This window comes from Anoplophora glabripennis, unplaced genomic scaffold, assembly GCF_000390285.2.
Source record: "Anoplophora glabripennis isolate ALB-LARVAE unplaced genomic scaffold, Agla_2.0 scaffold24, whole genome shotgun sequence".
NCBI classification, from domain to species: domain Eukaryota; kingdom Metazoa; phylum Arthropoda; class Insecta; order Coleoptera; family Cerambycidae; genus Anoplophora; species Anoplophora glabripennis.
In genome coordinates, this window is record NW_019416404.1 from 308466 (window position 1) to 332502 (window position 24037).

General features: G+C 31.7%; 1 protein-coding gene and 1 long non-coding RNA gene across 2 annotated transcripts in view; both read right to left on the reverse strand.

The window, feature by feature from the left end:
• LOC108911013 overlaps nucleotides 1-24037 on the reverse strand; it is an 81935-nt gene that overhangs the window by 47942 nt on the left and 9956 nt on the right. Inside the window, exon 2 of the long non-coding RNA XR_001964490.1 lies at nucleotides 21029-21071. This is a non-coding gene — a long non-coding RNA (uncharacterized LOC108911013). The remainder of the gene's footprint in view (nucleotides 1-21028; nucleotides 21072-24037) is intronic.
• On the reverse strand, nucleotides 1012-4081 carry LOC108911004 (protein hunchback-like). The gene is made up of 3 exons (XM_018715820.1): nucleotides 3952-4081; nucleotides 3629-3790; nucleotides 1012-3227 (listed from the first exon to the last, which is right to left on the reverse strand). Exons 2-3 carry the CDS (start codon nucleotides 3767-3769, stop codon nucleotides 1554-1556), a joined length of 1815 nt encoding a protein of 604 aa, XP_018571336.1. The 5' UTR covers nucleotides 3770-3790; nucleotides 3952-4081; the 3' UTR covers nucleotides 1012-1553.

Here is a 24037-nt window from a genome sequence, read left to right on the forward strand (position 1 = left end):
AGTAGTGTTTCCGAGCGACCTCTAAACTTTACTTAAATTTTAAAAAATTAAAAAATTATAAATATTTGATACTCAGTGCGGTAGTAAATTTTGCCTCGAGAAATTTTTTAAGTGTCTCGTGATCTATTTCTATTCTTTTGTTCATCAAATTCAATAAAAAAAATTATTAGTTCGTTGATATTTATTTTTAGAGGTCGCTCGAAAATATAGGTAGATACACTACTTTTAAAGTTAAAATAATTATGAGTGACCTTTAGAAATTGAAATATCGATTTGAAATTTTCAGAACTGAGATTTTTTCCAGCCTAGAAAATGATAAAATAACGAGAAAAAAAAAGTAAAAAAAAATTCAATTGTCGACGATTTTGGAAATTTTTAAAAATTATGAGCGACTTGTAAAAAAATTTTTTTTGCCTTGATTTTTTAGAGGGCTCTTAAAACATGATAAACTAACATATTTTCACAAGAAACACGAAAAAAAATATTCGTTGTTTTTTTGGGCCACCCTAAAATACATGTGTCCAATTTCAAATTATTTCACTTCCTAGTTTTTAAATTATTAAAAAAAAATTAAAAATATTTTTTGAGGTTTAACACCCTGTATCTTTTCAACGAAGCGTCCTAGATAGACAAAAATTTTCTAGGAAAAACCCCTTAAAATTCACCAAATAATACGAGGTTTAATTTTTGGTTACCATTTGTGAATCACCCTGTATACTGTATTTTAAAATTTATATTGTAAAACAAAAAATGTGATTTAATCTTAGAATTGAAAATGTAATAAAAGTGACGAAACCTTGATTGTTACATTCTGATCTAATCCAGATTAAAAAAGAAAAAAAAATCAATTATTATTCTTAATTTTGTAAGAAATACAGAGAGCAGAACTTTTTCTCATGTTCAGGCAAAATAGAAAATATTTCTGGGAATTCCTGCCCATCAAAACGTTGCCATTTTCTGCAACACAAAAGGAAAAGGAGTTCGTCCTCAGTCAAATGACACACAATAGAATATTGTACAAATGCATTTATTATTTGGTTGTAGCACTATTAAACTATAATACCCACATTTATAATACACGTTTTTGATTGTTTGCTCAGTTAATACTAAAACACCGATATTTACAGATCAGTCTTAGGATGTGGCCCCGTTATATAATACATTTTACAAAAAATATGGCATAAAATTGGTAATAAATAAATTTTAAAAATATCGATTTCCTTACGACCTAACTTCTCAATTATTTTTTTTTACAGGAATTCACGTTCAGAACCCCGCTATCATTTGGAACATTAGCTGTATTAAACAACCTACAAATAAGTTAATAAATACATACACAGTAGAAAAGTACCAAAAAATATACAAAAGTCATGGTTGAGGTGGATGGTCCTGGAACCCGTAACGTCTCCGCAAACATAACTAGAAAGTAAATTGCACAGTTGCGTACATAACTGACGTTGACTAGACATTAAAAACATATACTAAAAACCGTCTTTATAAAATATAAGAACATAGGCTCTTCTGAATGTACAGTCAGTCTTGGAGAAGACAATCTAGGAATGGGGGGTGCGGGCGATGTGCAAGAAGAAGGATACTTTGTCTTTGCATTCCTCTCCACACATGTTGCACGTGAACGGGTTCTTATAACCGTGGTAGCCCATGTGCATGGTGTAGAGAACCGCGTCTCCGAAATTGATGCTGCAGTACTGGCAAGTGAAGTCTTCTTTGTGGTTGTTATTATTCGAAACCTCCTCTTCTGGTTTCGCTTCAGCAGCTTCCCCTCTCGAAGTCTGCTCTCTTTCCTCCACCACTTCCACGTTGCTGAACATGGTGGTCTCCTCTTCCTCATCAGAAGAGTTATCGTGAGTTGGGGTCAGCTTGAAAGCGCGCCCCTTGCGACGGTTTTTCTGAACGGTCTCTTCAGGTTTACTAAGATCTAGGACCTCAGTATCGGGTTGGGAGGATCCCGAGGATTCTTCTGCGTGCTCCTGGGGTGGCAGGAAACCTGCTTGTCCTTTCGCAATCTTCTCTAGGTTGTGGAGAAGTAAGGGGTTGGGCAAAGCCCCAGAAAAACCAGGAAAGAAGGGAAATCCCGAGAAAGGCAACTGCATCTGAGGGGGGTTGAACATGATTTGGTTCAGAGGGAAAGGCAGGACTTGCTCTGGTATAGGCGGTTCGTCTACAGATTTCTGATCTTGGTTTTTCACCTTTGGACCTCTGCGAGTTCCGTAAACGTCTATTATGGGTAGGGGATTAGGCGTACCATCTGGATTGAGCACCATAGCGGGTTTATGTGCATATTTGCGAAGGTGAAGTTTCAAAGAGTGACAGTACTTGGTTGCGTAACTGCAGTCGGAGCACCGGTACTGGTATATATTAGAGTGCGACTTTAGATGTGAGTTAAGCATGGACTTATTTACACAGGAGTATTTGCATTGGGTACATTTAAATGGCTTGGAACCGAAGTGGTTCCGGAGATGGTACTCTAAGTGGTGCTTGTATTCAGTCACGAATGGGCACTGGGGGCAAGTCAGCAGTTTGTCGGCTTTGATGTGACTTCTAGTGTGGTCCCAAAACTCCAATTTCGTGATGGCCACAAAGTCACACTGTTTGCATTTAAACGTCTTGACTTTGCCGTGGGAGTTTACCTTTGGTACTCTTAGTTCTTGTTCGTCGTATTCATCCCCGTCGTTGTCGGATTTGTTCTCGTCCTCGCCAGAGTATTCGCTGGGTTTTGGTGACAACGGAGACGACAGTAAACCGTTTTTCTCTAAGGCCATTTGCAACCTTCTCAAGGGGTTGTCTGTGTGGGTATTATCTACTGATGGTTGAGGTTGGGATTGACCTGCAGCACCAGGTGATGCGCAAGGAGTCAAATTGTGTTGTTGTTCCATAGGCTCGGATTTTTCTTCGGACGCTGAGGTGGTAGGGTGCTGGTTTTCGTGACCTTTTGGCGAAGCCATTGGTTCTGAACAAGGAGGTGTTAAAGGATTGTGATCATTGTATACATGTTGTTGGTGGTACATCATAGCGGAAGGTGGATTCGGCCTTGCGATAGGGGTTAAGCAGTAGTTGGATTGGTGAACCGGATGAGTAATTTGACTGTTCAAGGGAGACGAATACGGAATGTTTTCGCTGTGGTCACTTCCTGGTGACGAGGAATGGATGTCACTTCCAGAATTGATCCCAGAGTCATTTTTCTCCTCGTGGTCGATTGGTTCTTGTTTCTGTAAACAAAATACGATTTTATGTAAAGGTCAACAATAAAAATTTTATTTGATATATAAATATCTCTCGCGTTGCGGCCCTGTACGTAACGCGGATAAAGGGTAATAAAAAAGTGATATAAAAAATGTATATTTACGTAACAACTATTGTTTTGAAGATTAAAATACAGATTTGCGTAACACGAAGCCACGTTAAATTAAAAATAGACGTAGTAATCAAAATAACATGTTTGTTTATATTCTGTTTTTAAGAAAAGTGCCACAAATATGCCACAAAAATAGGAGCTCTGGAAACATAATATCCTTTGGTCTATTTTTAAATCAAAGAACATAAAAAACTAGGACATTGTTTATCTTACTTTACGAGTTTTTCAGTTACGAAAAGGAATAGGAATACTTACCGGTACGACGGAATGGAATTGCCAAGCGGGGGCGGGCGAAGAAGGCTTTATCATCATGTTGGGCTGATATCCTCCTAAGGGGAGAGGGATGCCACCTTGCATACAGGTCGAACTCATTTCGTAGGACACACCTCCTCTCATTTCACAAAGCACGACTGATTCCTGTAAGTAACGTGTAGGCTTCAGAAAATCGTCAGTGTTTATCATAAATATATACACTTTAATTTAAAAAAACTGTCCAACTATCGCCGATACCTTATCAATCGATAAGGTAGGTTAGCAGAAAACTACAAAAAACCGATAAAAAAACTAAAAGTATGTACCTAGTGACATACGAATAATCCAATAACAATAACAGTGTCACACGAGCACAGGCATTTGGAACACTGATAAACAAAACTGTTCACTGATGGAGGCGATCATGTGACCAACACATCGCTCTGGTGTACTGATTCAAACTAAGTTCCTGTCTGACCATTCCAATCTAGGATAGTTACGGCTACGGCCGGTCATCCCCCACCCCCCGGCCGCTACGAAGTCACCCCTCCCACTCGCTACCCCTACCAACCGGAGCTTTCTAAAGCTGGGCGATTTACGAGATATATTATTATCCCCATATAGCCAAAGCTTTATGCGAGATTAAAAAAGTAATCGTTATTTTGAGGAATAGAATAATAAAATCTCTAATAAAACGGATATATTGAAATGTATATGGTCGGTTTAATGGGGTTTCCATATAAAAAATGTATTAAAGTTTAATATCGTCCCCGGCTTTTTGATATCATTAACGTTCGCAATATAAAGCTGTAATATTTTTTCTGTGTATACCCGGGAAGTGGGGAACTCATTTATTTTTAATTGCACTTTTGTCTGAAATTGGCCTTCAATTTATTGCTGATATTTATTGCCCCATTCGCTGCGCTAAAAAAATCAGCTTCGGATTGAGGTTGCTCGGTTTAATTTAGAGTACCAACTGAATGTACTGTTTCAGGTTATTTTTTTTAGTATTACGTAAGCAGCAGGAGGATCTTTATTCGCTCTTTTGAAACGCTGGAAAATTTTACGGAAAAAACAAGGCTCTGTAGATTAGTCATTGTCATTAGTTGTTTTTTTCGGATGTAAAAATAGAAAATTTTGCAATTGTGCTCCTAGCGTCTATTTTTATGTGTGACAATATGGCTAGAGAAAAACAAGTTTCAGAAATCGGTTCCTACTTTATCCCAGATTGAACATAATGAGAACACAAATTTACTTCCCTAAAGTTCTCTCATTTTTTCTAAATAGATAAAGATATGCGTGCTCTTGATTCTAGAGGATTTAATTTTAGTAATACTTAATGCAAAAACTGGATATTCTGGGAAATAATGTAAAGTAGTAAATGATTTTCACAACAATAATTAATTATAAGTTGCTGATTTTATGTTATTTTATGGTTAAGAGAAAAATGAGAAACTACGTTGAAGGAACATTCCTGTACAACAAAATATAGCTTTTGACAAAAAAATTATTGAGTCATAAATAATATATTTGTTGAGCTAAATGAAATTTCGTCACGTTTTATTGGTGGAAGAGATTCTTAATTCAAGAATTTGGTATATGAGCATCAAAATATATGATTCTTGATTTAAGAAATCTTTTTTTTTGTGTAGTGTTGCCAAATGCCTGAGATAACGACCGAATGGAAAAATGTGGAATAACTATGGTAGACTGCAATTCAACATAATTTACATTTTTTTCTGATATGAAAAAATGATACATATTTTAGCTGTTTAAGAATCAGCTGTAACAAACCCTTTCCGAAGAAGGAATCATGCAAATTCTACCTGACTTTCTTACTACGAAATTTGACTATAAACAGCACCACTTCGAATTTGCAGAAATTTGCATTTTAAAGTTTTTATGGCCTTTTACTCTTTCTTTAGGCCGGTTTACAAAGGTCCCTGTTGGAAAATTTACAACCCATTGAAAGTATGCGTAAGGATTAGTCAGTACTTACCGAAAAGTTAAAGTCCTAGAAGATATCCTGGGCATTTACACCACTTTTACCACTCGTGTGCCTTCAACTGGAGTTTTTACGATGCCGGATCACGATGTGTGTTTTAGGGAAACTTGGGGTTTTATGACAGAATCAAAATAGGTGTACGGTATTCATATGTTTTGGACGCAGGGGCTGAATGACCAAACCCCCACCACTTCCTTTCTACCCCTATTAGAATTGGTTAAGGAAAAGTACCGCTGCGCACCGCAAAAAATGCGTTTTTGGACCATGTCATTAGTGCGGAATTGTTTACTAGGTTTTTAATGCTTTCAGCTTGTTTTTGAGAAATATCCAATTAAATAACCATTTGCTTTTTAAAGGAATCCTAAAGCAAATTTACAAATGACGTACTTCCCTTTATTTTTTGCTATAATTGTCGGTTAATCGCTTATTAATAACTGTTGTGTGTAATGAGTTAGTCAACTTTTAAAGTGTTTAAAACGTTCATTTAAAACTGGTTTATAAAGTTTCTCTTTTACTGTGGAAAAAATTAAAAGCGCTGTTATAAAGTCGTTAGAAAAATTAAATAGTTTTGAATGTACAATTTGTATACTAAAATTTCTGTTAACATGAACTTAAGAAAAATAATAGTATGCTTAGTCTGACGCTCTTCAAAATATGTGTATTATTGTTTTCCAACTATTCCTATTTTTCTTAATACATATTTTAATTTTACGAAAATTTTCAAGAAAACCTGCTATCGTGCTATATATTTTACAGACATCGTCTGATAATATGTGTGCGCAAAACATGTGCCTTAAATTTAAGTAAAACATTGTTAAAGAATGTTGTTATTATTATAAGTTGGAACACTGGTCCTTAGTAAAAATATGTAATAGGCATATCCCAACATTTTTTAAACATACACCGTTTTCTATAGATTTCATCGCAATCAGGGCGTTTTATTTGCTCTACAATTTATAAATAACATTATTTTGACTCGAAATTGTTTGGCTTTCCACAAACAACGATAATTTTTGTACGTACATAATCAAAATTTGTTGAGATCATTGTTCAAACAAATTAAATATCGTCTATTTATTTAAATTGTAGTTTTCCTTGTTTGTAGAAGAGACGAATCGGATGAAACATGAAGAACGTTAATGTAACTGCAACTATTTTAAGTTTTAAAACAAAATATAATCTGCATGCACACTATTTTTAAATAAATAGACAGATATACAGACAATATAATCAATTAGACTAATATAAATTAATACTTTTACTTAGTAGGTTCTTGTATTAAAAAAAATAACCGTTTTTTTCTTAAATAATAATCACGAATAAACAAAAAATTATTTTATGGAAATCTTTTTAAGGATGACGTCTTAAGCTTTTGAATGTTTAAAAATAAGTAGGTATCTAATTAAATTTGATGTGTTTTAAGGATCTGTAGGCACTACTTAATTATCCTTTAAGAATTTTATTTTTATTAACAAAAATTATTCTCTGAATAATTTATGATACACTCGGGAACATTCTGTGAGTATTTCCAATGTTAAGTCACAGGAGAAGGATTTAAATCTTAATGGGTTTATTATTAAAGGGCCATATAATCTGATTTTTGCTACCAATAACAGGTAACAACTTGTAAAAATCGTAATTTGAATATTGACCTGATTTACTCAGAATGTTATTTCCGGGGAAAATAAAATCAAACCAAACAGTAACAGATATATTGTGCCGTCAAATACTTTTTTTATAAATTCAAAAAAATTTAAAAATGTGGTGGAAACTTTACAATATGTTCTAATTTTCTCCGTATGTAGTGTCAAGAAGTAAAAAAAAATAATTTGGTACTAATACCTATTCCACAAAGGTAGCGGTCAGAAAGTTTCCCAACGTTTAAATTTAGTTCTGCGAACACCAAACTTTTTTTTAATTGATAGTTTCCGATTTTTAACAAAATGTGCATGCGTCGGCCGAATGCTGGTATAATAAAAAACTTATTAATAAGAAATGCCAATTTTGCCTTGATGTTTGTTTTAGAATTAATAAAATTCTAAAGAAAAACGTACCTGAGCTTTGTTGGTCGCCACTCTAATTACTTAGGATTACATTAAACATAATTGTAGTAAATTAAATACCCATAATTATTGTCCATTAATAGATATTTACTCATTTGGCATCTAAGCATTTTGTATATTTTATATGGATCGATAAAACTGCATATTTCTATCCACTACACAGATTATAGACATTTTTTCTTTTTCGTTTTGAATCGTATTATATTTTAATTCGACATAATAAATATACAGCGTGTCCCACTACTGCGGGAAAGTCCAATATCTATGTTAAAATGAGGAATATATAGATTTTTATTTTTACTGTGTTGCCACATTTCTCGGAATGTACAAATTAAAAATATATTCAACTATACAGGGTGTTCCACTTTTCCTGGCCAGGCACCAACTTTGGGTTTTTAAATTAAACACATTTTTTATATTTTTTTCGGGTTCTACATCAAAAGTAAAGGGTACTTTGTGTAGAATTTACTAATTCTTCTTTAGAGTAATTCATTACACAATTATTACTGTCGCTTTTTTAATAAACCTTATGTGAATCGAAAATTTTCCAGATTATCCTTTGACAGGAGCCTACTACGTTATTTTACATATAAGATATTTGTAAACTTCGCATTTTTTCACAGAAATGAGATTTCATGAAAAACTAATGAATTTTGGTATAGGAGCAGGTATAGCAAAGTTGTAGAGAATTTAATTCTGCACCTCATGGTATGAAAATATAGAGGGTGTTCCATTTAAAAAATTGGAGATTTTTCAATTTTTCAATTGGCAATTTTGACATGATATTTTGGTCGCCCTGTATAACGCAGGCCAGTTTTTGGAGCATGATTCGGAAGAGTCATCCTTACTAAACATCTGACAAAAAAAATGGGCATAGTAGCTATTAGTATAACCTGTCAGTATCAGAAAATGTAAGCAGCCAATATCGACTAGAAAAACCTTTCAAGCGAGATATCTCAAAAACTGTGAATAATTGAATAGAACTATTCTACATAAAGTACTCTTTATTTTTGATGTAGAATCCGAAAAAAAATAAAAAATGCGTGTTTCCTTTTAAAAAACCAATGATGATGTCTGGCCAGGAAAAGTGAAACACCCTAAATAGTTGAATATATATAGTAAAAAGAAAAATCCATATATTCCTCATTTTAACATAGATATTGGACTTTCTCGCACTAGTGGGACACGCTGTATAACAATTTTAGCAAGTAGAAGTAAGTAAAAGCATATCCTGTTTTTGTTTAGAAAAAGTCCAGTTTATAATTTTTAATTGAAGCGAAGCAATAAAAATATATTTAACGATGATTTTCAATTACCTATCGTGATTATATTTCTTAGCTTAAATATCTATACAAAAAATGACATTAAAGCTTATCCCTCAAGCTTGCTACGTATAACCCAAACATCTTTGATGTGCTTATTAATATTCTGCAATCGAAAATAATTTTATTAAAAACGAACATACTCTGAATAAACAGTTCCAGATAAACGAGAGTACGTGCCGTTTTTTATTTGGAGAAAAAATAAATGACGACTAATAAATAGCCGGCTTGTTTACATATTTAATTACAAGTTACAAAATAATAAAATTTTCCAAATTTATTCATATAAACAATGTTATGTTTCCCCTTATCGCGGCTGTAAAAAAACATTCGTCGTGACCTATTTTATTTAATTTGCGCTCAAAAATCGTGGCCCCCTAATCTTCCACAAATCTGGATCTGTTTGAGCTGTGTGCAATATTTACAGAGGGGTTATTTTAATTAAAAAAAATATTTAAAAAAGCAAAAAGGCTTACAATTAATAGGACCACGTAAAGCAAATAGAGGTCAATGTCAGGCAGCAGAATAACACGGCAACATTATCTTGGGACAAATAAAAAACTGAAATAACATATTTACTACTTACAGACCTATATTTATAACGTTATTACGGAAGTTAAAAAACATTTGATAAATATTTATCGGTATGTCATAACTTTCGGATAATAAACTTAAAAAGTTTATTTAGTGTTGCTCTGTACCACACTGTAAATGTGTACGGTTATAAACTATTTTTGATAACTTTAGGACAGTAATTTATAAACATTGTACAATTAATTCTATTTATTATTTATTACTCATTATGTAGACGCATAGAGAAAGTACCTATAAACAGATTCATGTCTATGGGATAAAAGATTTTAATAATTTTGTTTAAAGTACAGGGTGATCTCAAATAGGGTATAAAAAGTGCAATATTCAGGAGAGACTCTACTAATAAAAATTATGGTACATGACATTTTCCTCAATATTAACGAGGTTATATAAATTTAACTTATATTTATATATTTTCTATATATTTTAATTTATTTATAAATATTTTTTGATATTCTGCCATAACTTTGTGTGATTTATTTGCGAATTTGGGACTAAGGTTTTCATTCAAATCCAAGTAAGTAAACTATTATTTTTAATTCCACAGTTCGTACAAATGAATCAAGATAATTTGGCAGATGGTGGTGTTTACAATTGTATAAAACAATTTATTTTCTGTTTAAAATTAGCTCTATTCAACTAACACTAAATTCATTTGTTAATCATCTTTAATATTAACTTATTTAATTTTTTTTTAAAATCGCAAATAAAAATATTAAGTATAATAAATAAGGACTATTTAATCTATTTAGAATTTTACTATTTGGATCATTTAGAGATGTAGTATTTACTAACAATAAGTGGATAAAATGAAAAAACTAAACGTAAAATTATAGCAAACTATCTATTTAAAAAAAATAGATCTCTGGGCTAATAGCTCTCAAGGTATATATTGTATTAATTAATTAAAAAAATTGTATTCGTTGTCTATAGCATTAGACCAGTGCAAATATAATATAAAATCAAATATTTCTAAAACTAAATTAGGTATTGAAATACTCATTTTCCTTTTAAACCCCCTGTATAATTTAAAATTTTCATCATTCGTCAGAAACGTATTAGTATCTTTTCTCGTTAAAATCAATTGAAATTTGGAATTGCACTGCATATTTGTTTCTTTTTTATAATGTCTAATATAACTTTTATATTAACAAATTAATTATACGTATTTTTACCTAAATATATTGTGAGAGACAACTACTCTACAGACTACAGACCCCATCCAGCATTGAATTAATTATACCTTCAATGTCTAAGCTAATGTCTCATCAGCAGCAAAATAACCTGACATAAACCAATTTCGAACTTACCCGTTCTCATTAGTACGGTATAGGTACAGCTGACGAACAATTTTACTATTTGGATGTGCTTCGAGTGTGAGTCATCAGAGTAATTGTTGCCCACAAAAGGTTTATTTCGTCTAATGATGCTTTCATAATATCTACAGGTCGCTATCTGCCAGTAGGTATAAATTAACAATTTGTGCTAGTAGGCACTAAATAGTATTGATAATTGCCATACGACATACTTTGTAGGTTATATCTCACCCACACTTAGAATTGTATTTTATGGAAGCGACGAAACCGGGTTTTCTTACATAAGTAAAACCGTAAACTTATACAGGGTGTCCCAGATATGTGGGAAATTTCTCGGGGACGTTAAAGTAAAAAGACAAAGTCCTACAAAAATTGTCCCTACCGAGGTACAGACCCCTGAAGGACGCACCTAAAAATTGATTTTTTTAACTTTTAACATACTTGTGCAATTTAACTGTTTTACACTTTTTTTCAAAATTCGGAAAATAAAAAAAATACGTCATCAACTTCTTTTTTCCACGAATATATACCCATTTTTATGATAACTAAAATTATCTATTTTTTATGAACATTTTTTGTGCATAAATTTTTTCTCTATCTCTTATCCATAAAAAGTTACAATAACAAACATTATACATACAAAAATGTATAAAAAATAGTCTAGAAACGTTAAGTCTGGAGACTTTCAAGCCCATTCTATAGGCCCATTAATTCCAATTCTTTTACTTTATGTAGAGGAGCACCATCGTGTTGCTACCAAATATTCAACCTGAGCTGCAACAGCACCTGTTTAAGCAGTGCTGAAAGCTCCTCTTGCAAAAACTGTAAATAACTATTAGCGTTCAATACATTTTCATAAAAGTATGGGCCAATTAAATGCATTCTAATAATGGCACACCAAACATTTATTCTACAATGGCCCTGATTTTGAATCTGATTAACATAGTGTGGAGTTTCAGTGGCCCAGTAATGTTCGTTTCTTTTATTTGGCTTGCCATTACTTATAAAACGACTCTCATTGGTCCAAAGAATATGTTGTAAGAGTCTATTATCTATTTCCAAATTAACCATTATTTGGGCTACATAATAAAGTATTTTTTCAGCATGTATGTCAGATAAGTGCTCCAAGTTACTTAGCCTATAATCACGGTAACCAATGGAGCTCAAAATTCTTTGCACAGAGCTTCTTTTTAAATTGAATGCAAAAGTGGCCTGTCGTATAGAATTTCTAGGATTTTACTAAAAAATATTGTATACACACTGATTTTGAATATCCTTTCCATTTTCTTATTGAAAATGCATTTCTGTTAGCACGCAAAATTCGTTCTAATCTGGCAAATATTTTTGGGTTAACAGCTTGACGCTCTGGATATCTCTCATGATTAGCAGCTCTTCTGGCATATTTTTGGCATTCACCATAAATTAAAATCATGTCAACTTTTTCATTTTTAGCAACCACTTACTAGTTTCTTTATCATGCAAGAAATAGCGTTTGATAGAAATCATTGTTTTCACAGCAATGTTGATTAAATCATGACTATAGTGGGATCGTATTCGATGCAAAGTAGAGCAAAAAGTTGTCGGTCTTTTATCAAAGGAAAATCGTGTCATCATTTTTAGGAGGCGTAAGATAAATCATTTCAAATTTAAAATGAAAATTCAATGTAAAATCTGAAATACCGCTGCATACGCACTGTGTTCTGGTAGTAGCTGTAGTCGCCCAGGTGCATCGAGTGTACGAACTGGTCGGTTATACGTGAAATACTAACCTGGCGAGCTTTGCCGTCAATTAGAGAGCGCTTCCAAAAAACAGATAAACAACAGTGGCGCGTACAGAGGTAAAATGTAGTACATATGTGGAATTTAGGAAACAAATTGGATTTATAATAAATTACATTTAAAATAAATAGTTTATGAGAATAAAGGAATTTTTGTAGGAACAAGGGTGCCAGACCTGAACTGATCCCCTCGTCCCTTCATAATGTATAAAGAAAATATTCAATTTGTAAAACCCTTAAAAGCGTACTTCATTGGTTCCCTTGACAGGCAATGATTTATTACTTTGCATCGAATATGATCCTACTATAGTTCCAATATAATAGGATACATTTTTGTATAATGTTTGTTATTGTAAGTTTTTAAGGAGAAGAGATAGAGAGAAAATTTGTGCACAAAAAATTTCATAAAAAAATAGATAATTTTAGTTACCTATCATAAAAATGGGTATGTCGTGGGAAAAAAGTTGATGACGTCATTTTTTTATTTTCCAAATTTTGAAAAAAATGTTTTTCAAGTGCAATACGGACGTTAGTGAGTCCTGATTCACGCCATGTAAACAGATTTTTACCGTCGTTTTTCGTTTGTCTGTTATGGGCCCAAGACGCCAACTTTGGGACACCCTGAAATTTTTGTTCGCAAAATCACGATGTAATATGAAATAATTCAAATACATTTTTTTTCAAATTCAGTAGGGAAATTGAAAACGGCTATTTTTAATGAATAAATATTTAATTTTATAAAAATACAATTCCAAATTAGGTTAATTATGTATTGGAAATTATACTATTTTTAAAATAATTTTCAATAGGTCAAGTCAAAGAGTAGATGCAGATATAAAAAGGTTATCATTGATAATAAGCAATGATTGGGAAAAAAATAAATAGTTGGTTTTCCACAAAAATTAATAAAAAATATATATTTAAACTATTTATTGAAACCAGGGAACATAGATATATATTTATCTATGCAATTACCATATTTTCCCCTAAATTAAAAATATATGACGCATCACAGCCCCTTATTTCCAATATGTTGTTTATTTCGACATTTTCGCGAAATCCATATTTTAGGAGCCTCTCAGCATTTCGTCTCTCTCTCTGGTGTTATTTTACTTTCAGCCCTTCCTTCTTCAACCCCTTGCAGCCGAACATATATTCACCCTCCACGGTTTTCCATTGGCCACCCCAGCTGGACATTAAAGCCACCCTCAAAACTACCCTTTGCTATTTTGTTGTTTTCAGCGAAAAAAGCTGCTCCGTCATCGATTGAAACGCTGCCGACTTAAAATCTGTCAGTGGTGGCCTGTTTGCACCCTTTCATCTCTCTCGTTAGCATTTGAAAGGGGTTCTTTCTATTTACATATTGGGCGAAAATACTATTTACATATTCCATGGAAACAATTCAAACAGAAAAGGTTTAAAAATAAGAATTTGCTGCTATTGACTTGAGTCCCCTGAATCTTTTTGTTAAGTTGTAAAGAAAAGTATTGAAAAAATTACTTATATTATTACTTATGCCTTAATTGGCTTAAGGGGGGCGTTTTTATGTGTAAATTTTCTGTAAATTTATAGCAGGTTTTTGACGGGGGTTTTAGAAAATCTAAGTAAATTGGAAACAACAACAAATCAGGAAAGGTACATTTAGTCCAATCAAATTAGATTTTTACATGCCAAAATTTAATTCAGTAAACACGTAAATATTAGAAAAAAATCCGTAGAACTGAATGAACTACTGAACTAATGGCGTCCTAAGTTCGCAAAAAACAGTTTTTTCATTAAAAAAACCTAAACATTTTAGAAAAAAATGTTTTAGACAAAAGATGTAACTTTTTATAACTTTGAGCCAGGCCGATGTCAATTGATAAATAAATGTATTAAAAAAGGCTAAAAATCGCATTTTTTAAAAACTATAACTTTTATTCTTTTTTTTAAACTTTTAATTTAAACGTTATTTGCGGTAAAAATGTGACAAAACCTCAAAAAAAGCCGTCAATTTCATAAATTACCATTTTTTCCTATTTTTTTAAATTCGTGTCAAAGAAAAAAAAATCCGAAAAGTTGCAGCAGCATGTTATAGGAAATGTATTCCAATTTTCGAAACTGCCCTTCAATTCTCTGTACGACATTTGTCGCCGAGATATCGATGATTGAAGATAAAAGTATTCTTTTCCATGAAAAGTCCGGTATTCCGATGAAAAATGGTCGTATCGAAATTTAAAAAAAAGGAAATTGAAGCTAAATAAACAAGCTGTGGTCATTGGCTGAAAAAAATTTTTCCAAATTTGCAAAATTTTTTTGTCGCGCTATTTCTTAGAATTGCATGATAACCGTAGCTCCTAAAAAATTTCGACCGAAAGATCTAAAAACTAGAATCTTAGAGCTTCAAAATGCTTTTTTTTTAAATTCCCGATACGACCATTTTTCACCTAAATACAAGAAAAATTTCGGAAATTCTTTTGACCCTTTAATTGTTTGCATTAGTGTATATAAAATTATAAACACCAGTATATGAACAGTTATTTTGTTAATTGTATGAAAATTATATTAATTTACTTTTGAACGTTTTTTGTTATAAAAAAATTTTTCAACTTTTGTCTAAAACATTTTTTTCTGTTTAGTTTTTTTAATGAAAAAAAAACTGTTTTCTGCGAATTTGGACGCCATTTTGAAATTGAAGTTCTATCATTCAGCTGGGGTAAAGTAAATCATTCAATTCTTCGGATTTTTTCCTAATTTTCACGTGTTTTTGTTTACTGAACTAAATTTTGGCAAAAAACGAGGTATTTTCGACAGTTTAACTGGTCCAATTCCGATGCTTACATGGGTGAGAAAAATTAAACGAATTCTTGTATTTCAACACTTTTCTGGTTCAGATTGATTTTCTTCTATCATTGTCTTATAAAAAGTTCTATTTCCTATACTTGATAATTGTGGTTAGTTCAGCTTGTAATCTGTCTTATACCCTGGAGGAAACTTGTATAACTGGTACAGTGATAAGATATTTTTTCTAGCTTGCTTAAGTTTTCTAAAATCCTCGACAAAAGACTGCTGAAAATTACGCATAAAAATTCCCCCTTTAATACATTTTATCTACTCCCACTATAGTAAATAGACTAATAATACATTGTTTTTAAGGAGGTAAGTGGATTTTAGCGCAGAAGTGGAAGTTGCTATGGACAACGAGAGGTAAGTTAGGTAACTTACCTCGCTAGAGAAAAAAGCGATTTCAAGTTATAAGTACATATTTTATGAGAAGAAATATTTGATGAACATTACATTTTATTAATTATTATGAATGAATATTTGTTATAGTAATTGTACAGTTATTACATTTAGAAACATTTATAAAATCTGGATAATTATTCCCCTCACGTTTACTAATTGTCACATTTTTCTCAAATGATTTGACTGCTTCATTTCACTCACCGAAGGCTCAATATTAACTGATCCATTAAAACAGCATGATGCGATGCACTACTAGAACCTGGATTTGAAGTGTCATTGTAAATAATCCTGTTGACTATTTCATTTTTGTTACTTAAACTGTCAGCAACATAACTTTCTCCAATTGTGGCTGATTTCCACCCACTATGTTTCTTGATTGCTAATACATTAACTCCTGTATTAGCCAGTAACGTTGCCGATGTTCTTCGGAATGAATGACATGTATATGTTTCAGGATGTTCTAGCTTCAAAAACTGTGCAATCTTATTAGGAATCATAGAAAGGGTATTCTTGCCGACTGGTTGCTTTTAACATCTACCTGCCTGATAGCGCATAAAAAGCGTGAAATTTCAGTTGTAATTTCCAATCCAATCTTGATATATTTCCTAAAAATTTCTAGGTGAGAAACAGAACCCAGACGAGAAGAAATTGTAAACGTACGTGACATACCATTTTTAGAAACTAGAATTGTAACTACAATAATGGCGTCGAAATTTTTGAAATTGACTTCGTTCAAAGTATGTTTGCATAACTCATCAGAACGGCATGCTCCTGCAATGCTAAGACCGTCAATGCCTTCATTAGCAAATATGTGTTATCGGGTGCCTGAACAAGAAAATCGTTGACTTGTTCTCTTCTCTCTTGTAAAAACGTTCGACTTTTTAGGTGTATATCCGTTATTCTTACGTATTTGCTATATCCACGTTCATCTCTATGAAAATAGTTGACTTAATCATTGAGTATTCACTCCACAAACTAGCCGGTGACTAAATTTCTTGACTTCTCTATGAAATATGCTAGCAGTGACATTCCGGCACTATTCTTTGAAATTACTATACGCTTGTCCAAAGCGCACTTTCATCTTCTCGGCAATAAAAATTCGCAGGCAGCATTTGCTGCACTTTCTATTTGAAAATCACTCATTTAGAAATAATAATTCAAAACCAGCAAAATTGCAACTTTTATGTAGCTTTGTTTATAAACACCTTAGAAACGACAAAATCCAAAGGCGAATTTGTAAGATTTCGAATAATGTAAAAAGAATTGCTTAAGAAATGTTAAAAAAAATTAAACCTAATCTTTATTCCATGAGCCATATAGGACTGTGGGAGCAGATAAAATGTTATTGGTACACCACGCCGCTGTTAAGTATAATTTACCAAATAATACCTACCTCCTTTATACTATTTTCAAATGTAAAAGTTTCCATTGTCAAAATCAAAGGAGGGCATCGAAAAAATTGCAAGTTGCTACTACTAATTATTTAAAAGTTACAGACGTTTAAATCGTACAGAAATATTTCTGGTAATGGCAACTTTCTTGTTTACTTTCTAATTATAGGTTGCAATACGTTTGTTAAACTAGACATTTTGATGAAAAGTTTATGATTAAATATTATTCAGCGATGTAGATAAGCTGGTTCACCCTGTAACTGCCCTGTCAATTTGAATTTGACTATCAACAATGTTAGCAAAGTTTGAATTTTTATTAATATTTTTATAACATTTGAGATCTAATAACACTGTCGAGAGTAATGTTAACTAATTAATTGATACAAATGCAATCGAGAAATAAGTTGTACTGTTTTACACAAGAGTATGTTTGAAAGTAACCGCCGAAGAAGCCGAGGAAAAAATGAAAGCTCTAATGGCGGCCTTAAGTAGAGGAAAAAAATACTAAATTACAGAAATCAGGAAGTAATCTAATAATCAGGTGATTATTAACAAACTTTTCAATGATGTTATTTCTTTAGTATAATTTAGGTAAATTCTTTCAATTAATTTGAAGTATTTTAACAATTAAAGTGTGTCATATTTTGGGAATAATACTTTGAAATGTAACATCCAGTCTTTTGGTTACTGAAATAGTGTTGAATGACGAATGTATCTTTTTTCTTTGTTTTCTTTTTGATAAATTAACACAGTTGCCTCAACATATGGAAATAAATAATTATCAATATTAGATTTTTGCATGCCAGCTCATTTGTGTAATGCCGGATCTACACTGACGCGAACAGTGTTAGGTTAGGTTAGGTCGATACTGTCGAAAACAATAATGACTAACACGGTTCGCTACAGAATGAAAAAAGTATTTTTTTTTTTAAATGATCTTTTCATTAATTTTAATTTATATATACTTTTTTAAGTTAATGTTTGTAACGAGAAGCAATGAAACAATCCCAAGTAAAATGTGGAAACAAAAAAATCTCTTCCTGAAGTACCAGCAGTTAGCAATCTTGTCTGTGAGATATTTTGATAGGATCTGTTTGAATTAGCTTAATAAAGAGTAAAACATATGAGAACTAATAATAGAACATAATAATAATAACACTTATATAGATGCAATCAAATATGTGATACAAAAACTATAAACTTTATTATTATCTTAATTGTTAACTTTTAAAGTTCATCTTAAACTTCAAGAAGTGTTTTCTAGGGCAATTACGTTCGATGTTTATAAATTCACTACTGTTTTTGTTTTTACTTTATTGGTATTATCTGGCTGTACTACTTTGTAAGTTTTCAATCTCAGCCGACGATAGCGGTTTTTTACGTAGATCTAATTTTAAGTATTTTTTTATTTTGTGGGTCAAACGGAAAAGTAAACAAGAAAAGATTGACCTCTGTCACAGAATCAAAATGTGCCGAGATAATAATGGATCGAAAACAAATTTACTTCAGTGAAACACGTTGTATTCAAATGTGAATCATTTTACTGGATCATGAAAGAAAGTAAAGAAACAAAGGAATTTAGGTAATACACTGCAAATAATTCGTAATATGCTTATTGTGTGCTTATTTTATCTGACTCTGTTGACAAAAGACAACATATATATTATGTTGTTACATAACTATTGTAAAAATTGCAAAATATTGTATCAAATATGTAAAAGAATATGTGTGGATTATGAAGCAAAATTAATTTTAAATCATCAACGTCGATGAAATATAATAGTGATGACTAAAGCTGTCAGAGAGAGCCACAATTCAATTTCGTGCCAAGCGGGCCAACCGGGACATGCGTGAGCTGTTGCCTCATAATGCTTTTCACGTTCACGTCACGCTAGTATACTGTTGATTTCTTATCATGCAGATGTTGCCCAATTAATTGCTGTCCATTGGTGTTCATGGTGGTGTATTGTAGACAATTTAATTTGTTGCTTTTTAATAAATAATGCGTACGCCTATGTCCCGCGGCTCAGTTCTGACAGATCTACTGATGATAGTGCAGAAAACAGGACAAAGATTATGTTGTATTAGTAATTATACGAATTGTCATAAGAAACAGTAAATTTTTTTATGAATATTTGTAGAACTATATCGATCTTTTGTAAATATTTTAGTAAATGACGGTTATTATTATTCGATTGACATGACTGAACCCATGTAAAAATTGTAAGTGGTCGATACTACTCTTTCATAATGGATGCTAAGGAAACGATTTTGTAAATAAACTCCTCTAGTTGAACTCGTTATTGTTGTTCTTAAAAGTTTTACTTAAAATATCAATTTAAAAATATTCGAGTGAGTTTTAAAAATCTTCTTCAGAAGATTCACAAATTACACAGGCCGCCGGCTAAGTAATATTGCAACACACAACACACGTGCACAAGATGCACAGGGTCGTAAATTTTTGATTAATTTTCTAGAAAACAGAAGCATTTAGACTATCAGTTGCTTAATAAAAGTTGCTCATTTTCGTGCCCTCTATTACCCTTTTCAAGAGTCGCACTTATTTCAGAAACACCCTGTATTGGTTATATGTTGGTAATGAATTATTGCCGACGAAAGGAGATACTTGAAAAATATAGTTGAAATTTATAGAAAATCATTTTTAGGTCACCAACAACAGCATTATGTTTGTAGCACATGGTCATTAATACCTTTAGGGAAATATCAAGCGAAATACCTTGGGTTCTCCAATCCAGAAGGGTATACGAGTCATAGGTTTAGTTAAGATTTGTTTAGAATTGTTGCTGAAAATTGTATTAATTCAATTAACGTTAATTGCAACATTGCTAAAAATTAACATTGTTAAAAATGAACCTTTTAACTGAAGCACTGAAGCTGTGCAATAGAAACTTTTATTGCATATGCCTTTAAAAAAGCATTTTTTTACCTCAAATTAATTTAAGAAATGTCACTATTGACATGATAGTAATTAAATAAATTAATAGAATCATGTCATAAAAATACTGTAAGAGTAGAAAAATAACTAATTTTGGATTTTATTGTGATTAAAAGCCCCAAAGTTGCTTTTTTAAACGTGTCTCCTGAAACTGCATATTATTTTTAATAAAAATGCACTAAAACACTTTTCAGACGCGATTTAAGTGACAGCGAATTAACATTTTCCGTCAGCACGTGCTGAAATCCAGCAGCTTTGCTTTCGAGTCAAGTCTGAAAATACGACCACGTTCCGAATGCCATTCAAGCCTAGGCGATTCTAATCTCTACGTGACTATTACGTAAGAATAGCCGGTGCAAGTGGAAGCTGTTCTGGATTAGCGATGTTAAATGTGTGTCTCGTTAGACACGCTTTTAGAACTGACCTTAACAAGGCCGTCTTCGACGAAGAAGAAGCGTATTTTTTACATATTTCCATTCAGCATTTTCTAAATTTAAATCTGTAATAAATAGTTTTAGAGGCAATCCGTACTTGACATTTCTGTTTTAATAGACATTCATTACTGGACACTAATGAAAATTGTCTTATTTCTTAAGTTTTTCATATAGTGAGTTATAGTTTGGTATGCTTTAAGACAGATTTAAAATGGTAACTGATGAAATTTATACAATGAAACTGGAAATAAAGATACAATTTGTCACATAAATGTCAAAACAAAAGCGTTTTTCCATATCTCCTAGTATCTTCACTTACCTTTTTGAAGGCGTAGTTTCACATAGACATTTGCAGCGGTATCCTGAAACAATTTTTTCAATAAATCCTTATTCAGAAAATAATTCTAATGGTTCACTAAATTTTACTTTTTACTTTTATTAATGCCCATTGTATACAGGGTCGGAAAGAAGTGGATCTTATTTGTGGAAGGGCGAAATGGGCGGTGACTGTTAGACGCCTTCATTATAGCCATCTTTCTCTATCGCACGGATCTCTATGACTTTCTTTATCGCTCTCACGTAACGGCCGATGAACCATGAGGACTTTCCGACCCTGTATGGTGCGAAATCAAAATATTTAATAAATTGCTAACAACAAAAACAGTTTCAAATATCGGCGAATGGAATGTAATTACAGAGTGATTTATTTTGATGATACAGTTGTTTGTTTGTGAATATTTTGGTTATTAGACAGAAAAATATTTATTTTTTACATGTATGTAAATGAAGATTGTGATTAATAATAGTCTGTAGCTTTTTACGTCGTAGTGGCACTGAAAGAGGAAACAAGAACAAACAGTTTATCATTTTCGTAAACGTATATATAGAGGGTGATTCAAATAACATTCTATCTCTCATATTTTTTCCTTTCTACTAGGAAAAAATGGTAAAAAAATTTTTAGGAAACTTTCTTGTGATGTCAAAGCAATATATAAAAGACAATTGACTGTTGTATGTAGCAGATATTATAAACCAAACTTCTGTTATTTATTAATGGAACACTCTGTATATTTGTTGCTTTTTGGAATTCTCTCCTTTTTCTGATTACAATGGTTATAATAGCAATTTTAAATAATTTTGCTAAGGTTTTAAAAGTTGACAGCATTTATTTATACATCTACAAAAAAAAATTATATCAATTTTCAACATTTTGAATTTTCGATTAATCACAAGTAACTTTTAATCAATATTTGTGTGATACAAAAGCAGTTATGTTGACGCGGTGTACACCTGCTTTTTTGGCCTTTGACAAAATTAATCATAATATATACTTCAGGGAACTTTCTTGTAACAAAATTTGTTTAGAGCTTCTCAATATTTACATTAGGGTACCTCAAGGATCTAACTTGAGGCCGTTGTTATTTCCAACTTTGATTAATAGCTTGTATGGTGTACTTGATTCTTGTGGACTGATATTTGCTGATGATTTGAATTTATAGTTTGCATTATTAACATAACATTGTATTTCAGTTTCATCAGAAGAAATTTAGAAGGAACATGTTTCCTTGATATGATCAATATTTAAACGTGGAATTGTGTTTGTCAGTGTGTTATTAATATTGTTTGTGGTGTGTATGTATAATATGGGCCTGTACCTAACGTATAATTGTACTATACCTATTTAACTTGCCAATAACCAACAAAATAATGTTTTGTTGCAAATAAAATATTTTTTTAATCTGTAATCTTTTTCAGTATTTCTGAAGAACTCATGAGCTGTTCACGAAATTCTGAACATTCGAGATGTCACAACATGTCTTCCTCGCAAGGGGCAGAACCAACACGCCCTTGCTCGTCAACAGAATGTTGAGATTTGAAAAAGCAACTGCTGATATTTTGCATAGACATTCCCCATCCAGCTGCCTGGGTGTAGGGTTGCTTTTACCTTGAAAAAGGATTTCTGAAAGGGTCACTCACCCTTTTTAGTCCAAAGATATATATTACCTTTGTTCGGGGTTATTTTAAGCCAGATTCTATGTTAAAATACATAAATTTATCACAAACTACAAGAACATTAATAAATGTCAGAACTGGTTTTTTTCAGTAAGTTTGCTAATTAGTTCATAATAATTTTAGCCTCTTTTATCATCACCTCAAAATATATTTTTAAAATAAGTTATTTCTTTACAAAAACAAATTAATTAGTGATCCTTTACTAGTCTATAGCAATAAACTTAAAAAGAAATAAAAATCCTTTTCCTGGAAAATTAAGCCTATTAGGAATTTTAATAAGTATAATACTTTGTACTGCTTGATTACTGTTTAATTTTGTTTCTCCAAGCCCTTTTTTGTTGCTTAAATCTTTCTGGACATTAATTATACAAATGGTTTCACAAAGGCTGAAAAATTGTTTATAACTTAGAATAACCTGATGTAATTATTGTTGTCCATGTTTAATGTAGTGCAAAATCAAAATATTTAACAGATTGTTATTAACAACAAAAACAATTTCAAGTCGCAATAAATGAATCTTAAAGACATATATGATTTATTTTACTGATATAGTTGTTTATTTACGAATATATTGTGAAGAGTGAAGAGAATAATATTTATTTCGTAAAAAAACAAAAAAATACAAATATGCAAATGAAGGTTGTGGTTAATCATATTTTTGGTAGGTAGTTTTTATATAGTCGTGGTAGATAAGACAAGTGTGAACTGTTGCAAATTTCAAAACTTTTTAACAATTACGGCTAGAATATTTTTTAAATATTTAAACATAAAGTAATGGCAATAATAATTATTTACTTTGAAAATATTTGTAATTACTTACGCATAACAAATTTAAAAATGATTAAGCGTTTCAGTTATACAAATACATAAAACCTCATTTTTTGTGATAAGCCTGTTCATAGAAAGGATTATATTTAGGCCACAAACTGTATATTTTTTGTCTCTGTAACATAATAATAAAATGCCAGGTCTGTCTATACAACTCGGTTATTTATTAGTTTCTGAAATTATACAAAAACACATTTAACCCTTTGATTATTGACCACCAACCCTTTTTTACAGCTTTTGCGCAATATCCCATAAAATTTTTAAGGTACCTAGAAAACGAATGTATCGTACCCATAACCACAGGAAAGTTTTAGGTATATTTTCAAATATATTTTAAAGAAGTAAATAATTAAGAAAATATGTCGTACTAATGATTTGTTGGTTGTTTATTTAATTTTAGATAAGATTTTTGAGTGACTAACGTTGCATCGAACAAGAATTTAGTTATATTTGGATAGTAATTTATAAAATATTTATATAAATAATA

Excerpts from the sequence above, each read along its gene's own strand:
- LOC108911004 (XM_018715820.1), bottom strand. The coding sequence starts at position 3,769 with ATGAGAGGAGGTGTGTCCTACGAAATGAGTTCGACCTGTATGCAAGGT. Across the intron at positions 3,228-3,628 it reads AATTCCATTCCGTCGTACCG|AAACAAGAACCAATCGACCA; the intron begins GTAAGTATTCCT and ends TTTTGTTTACAG.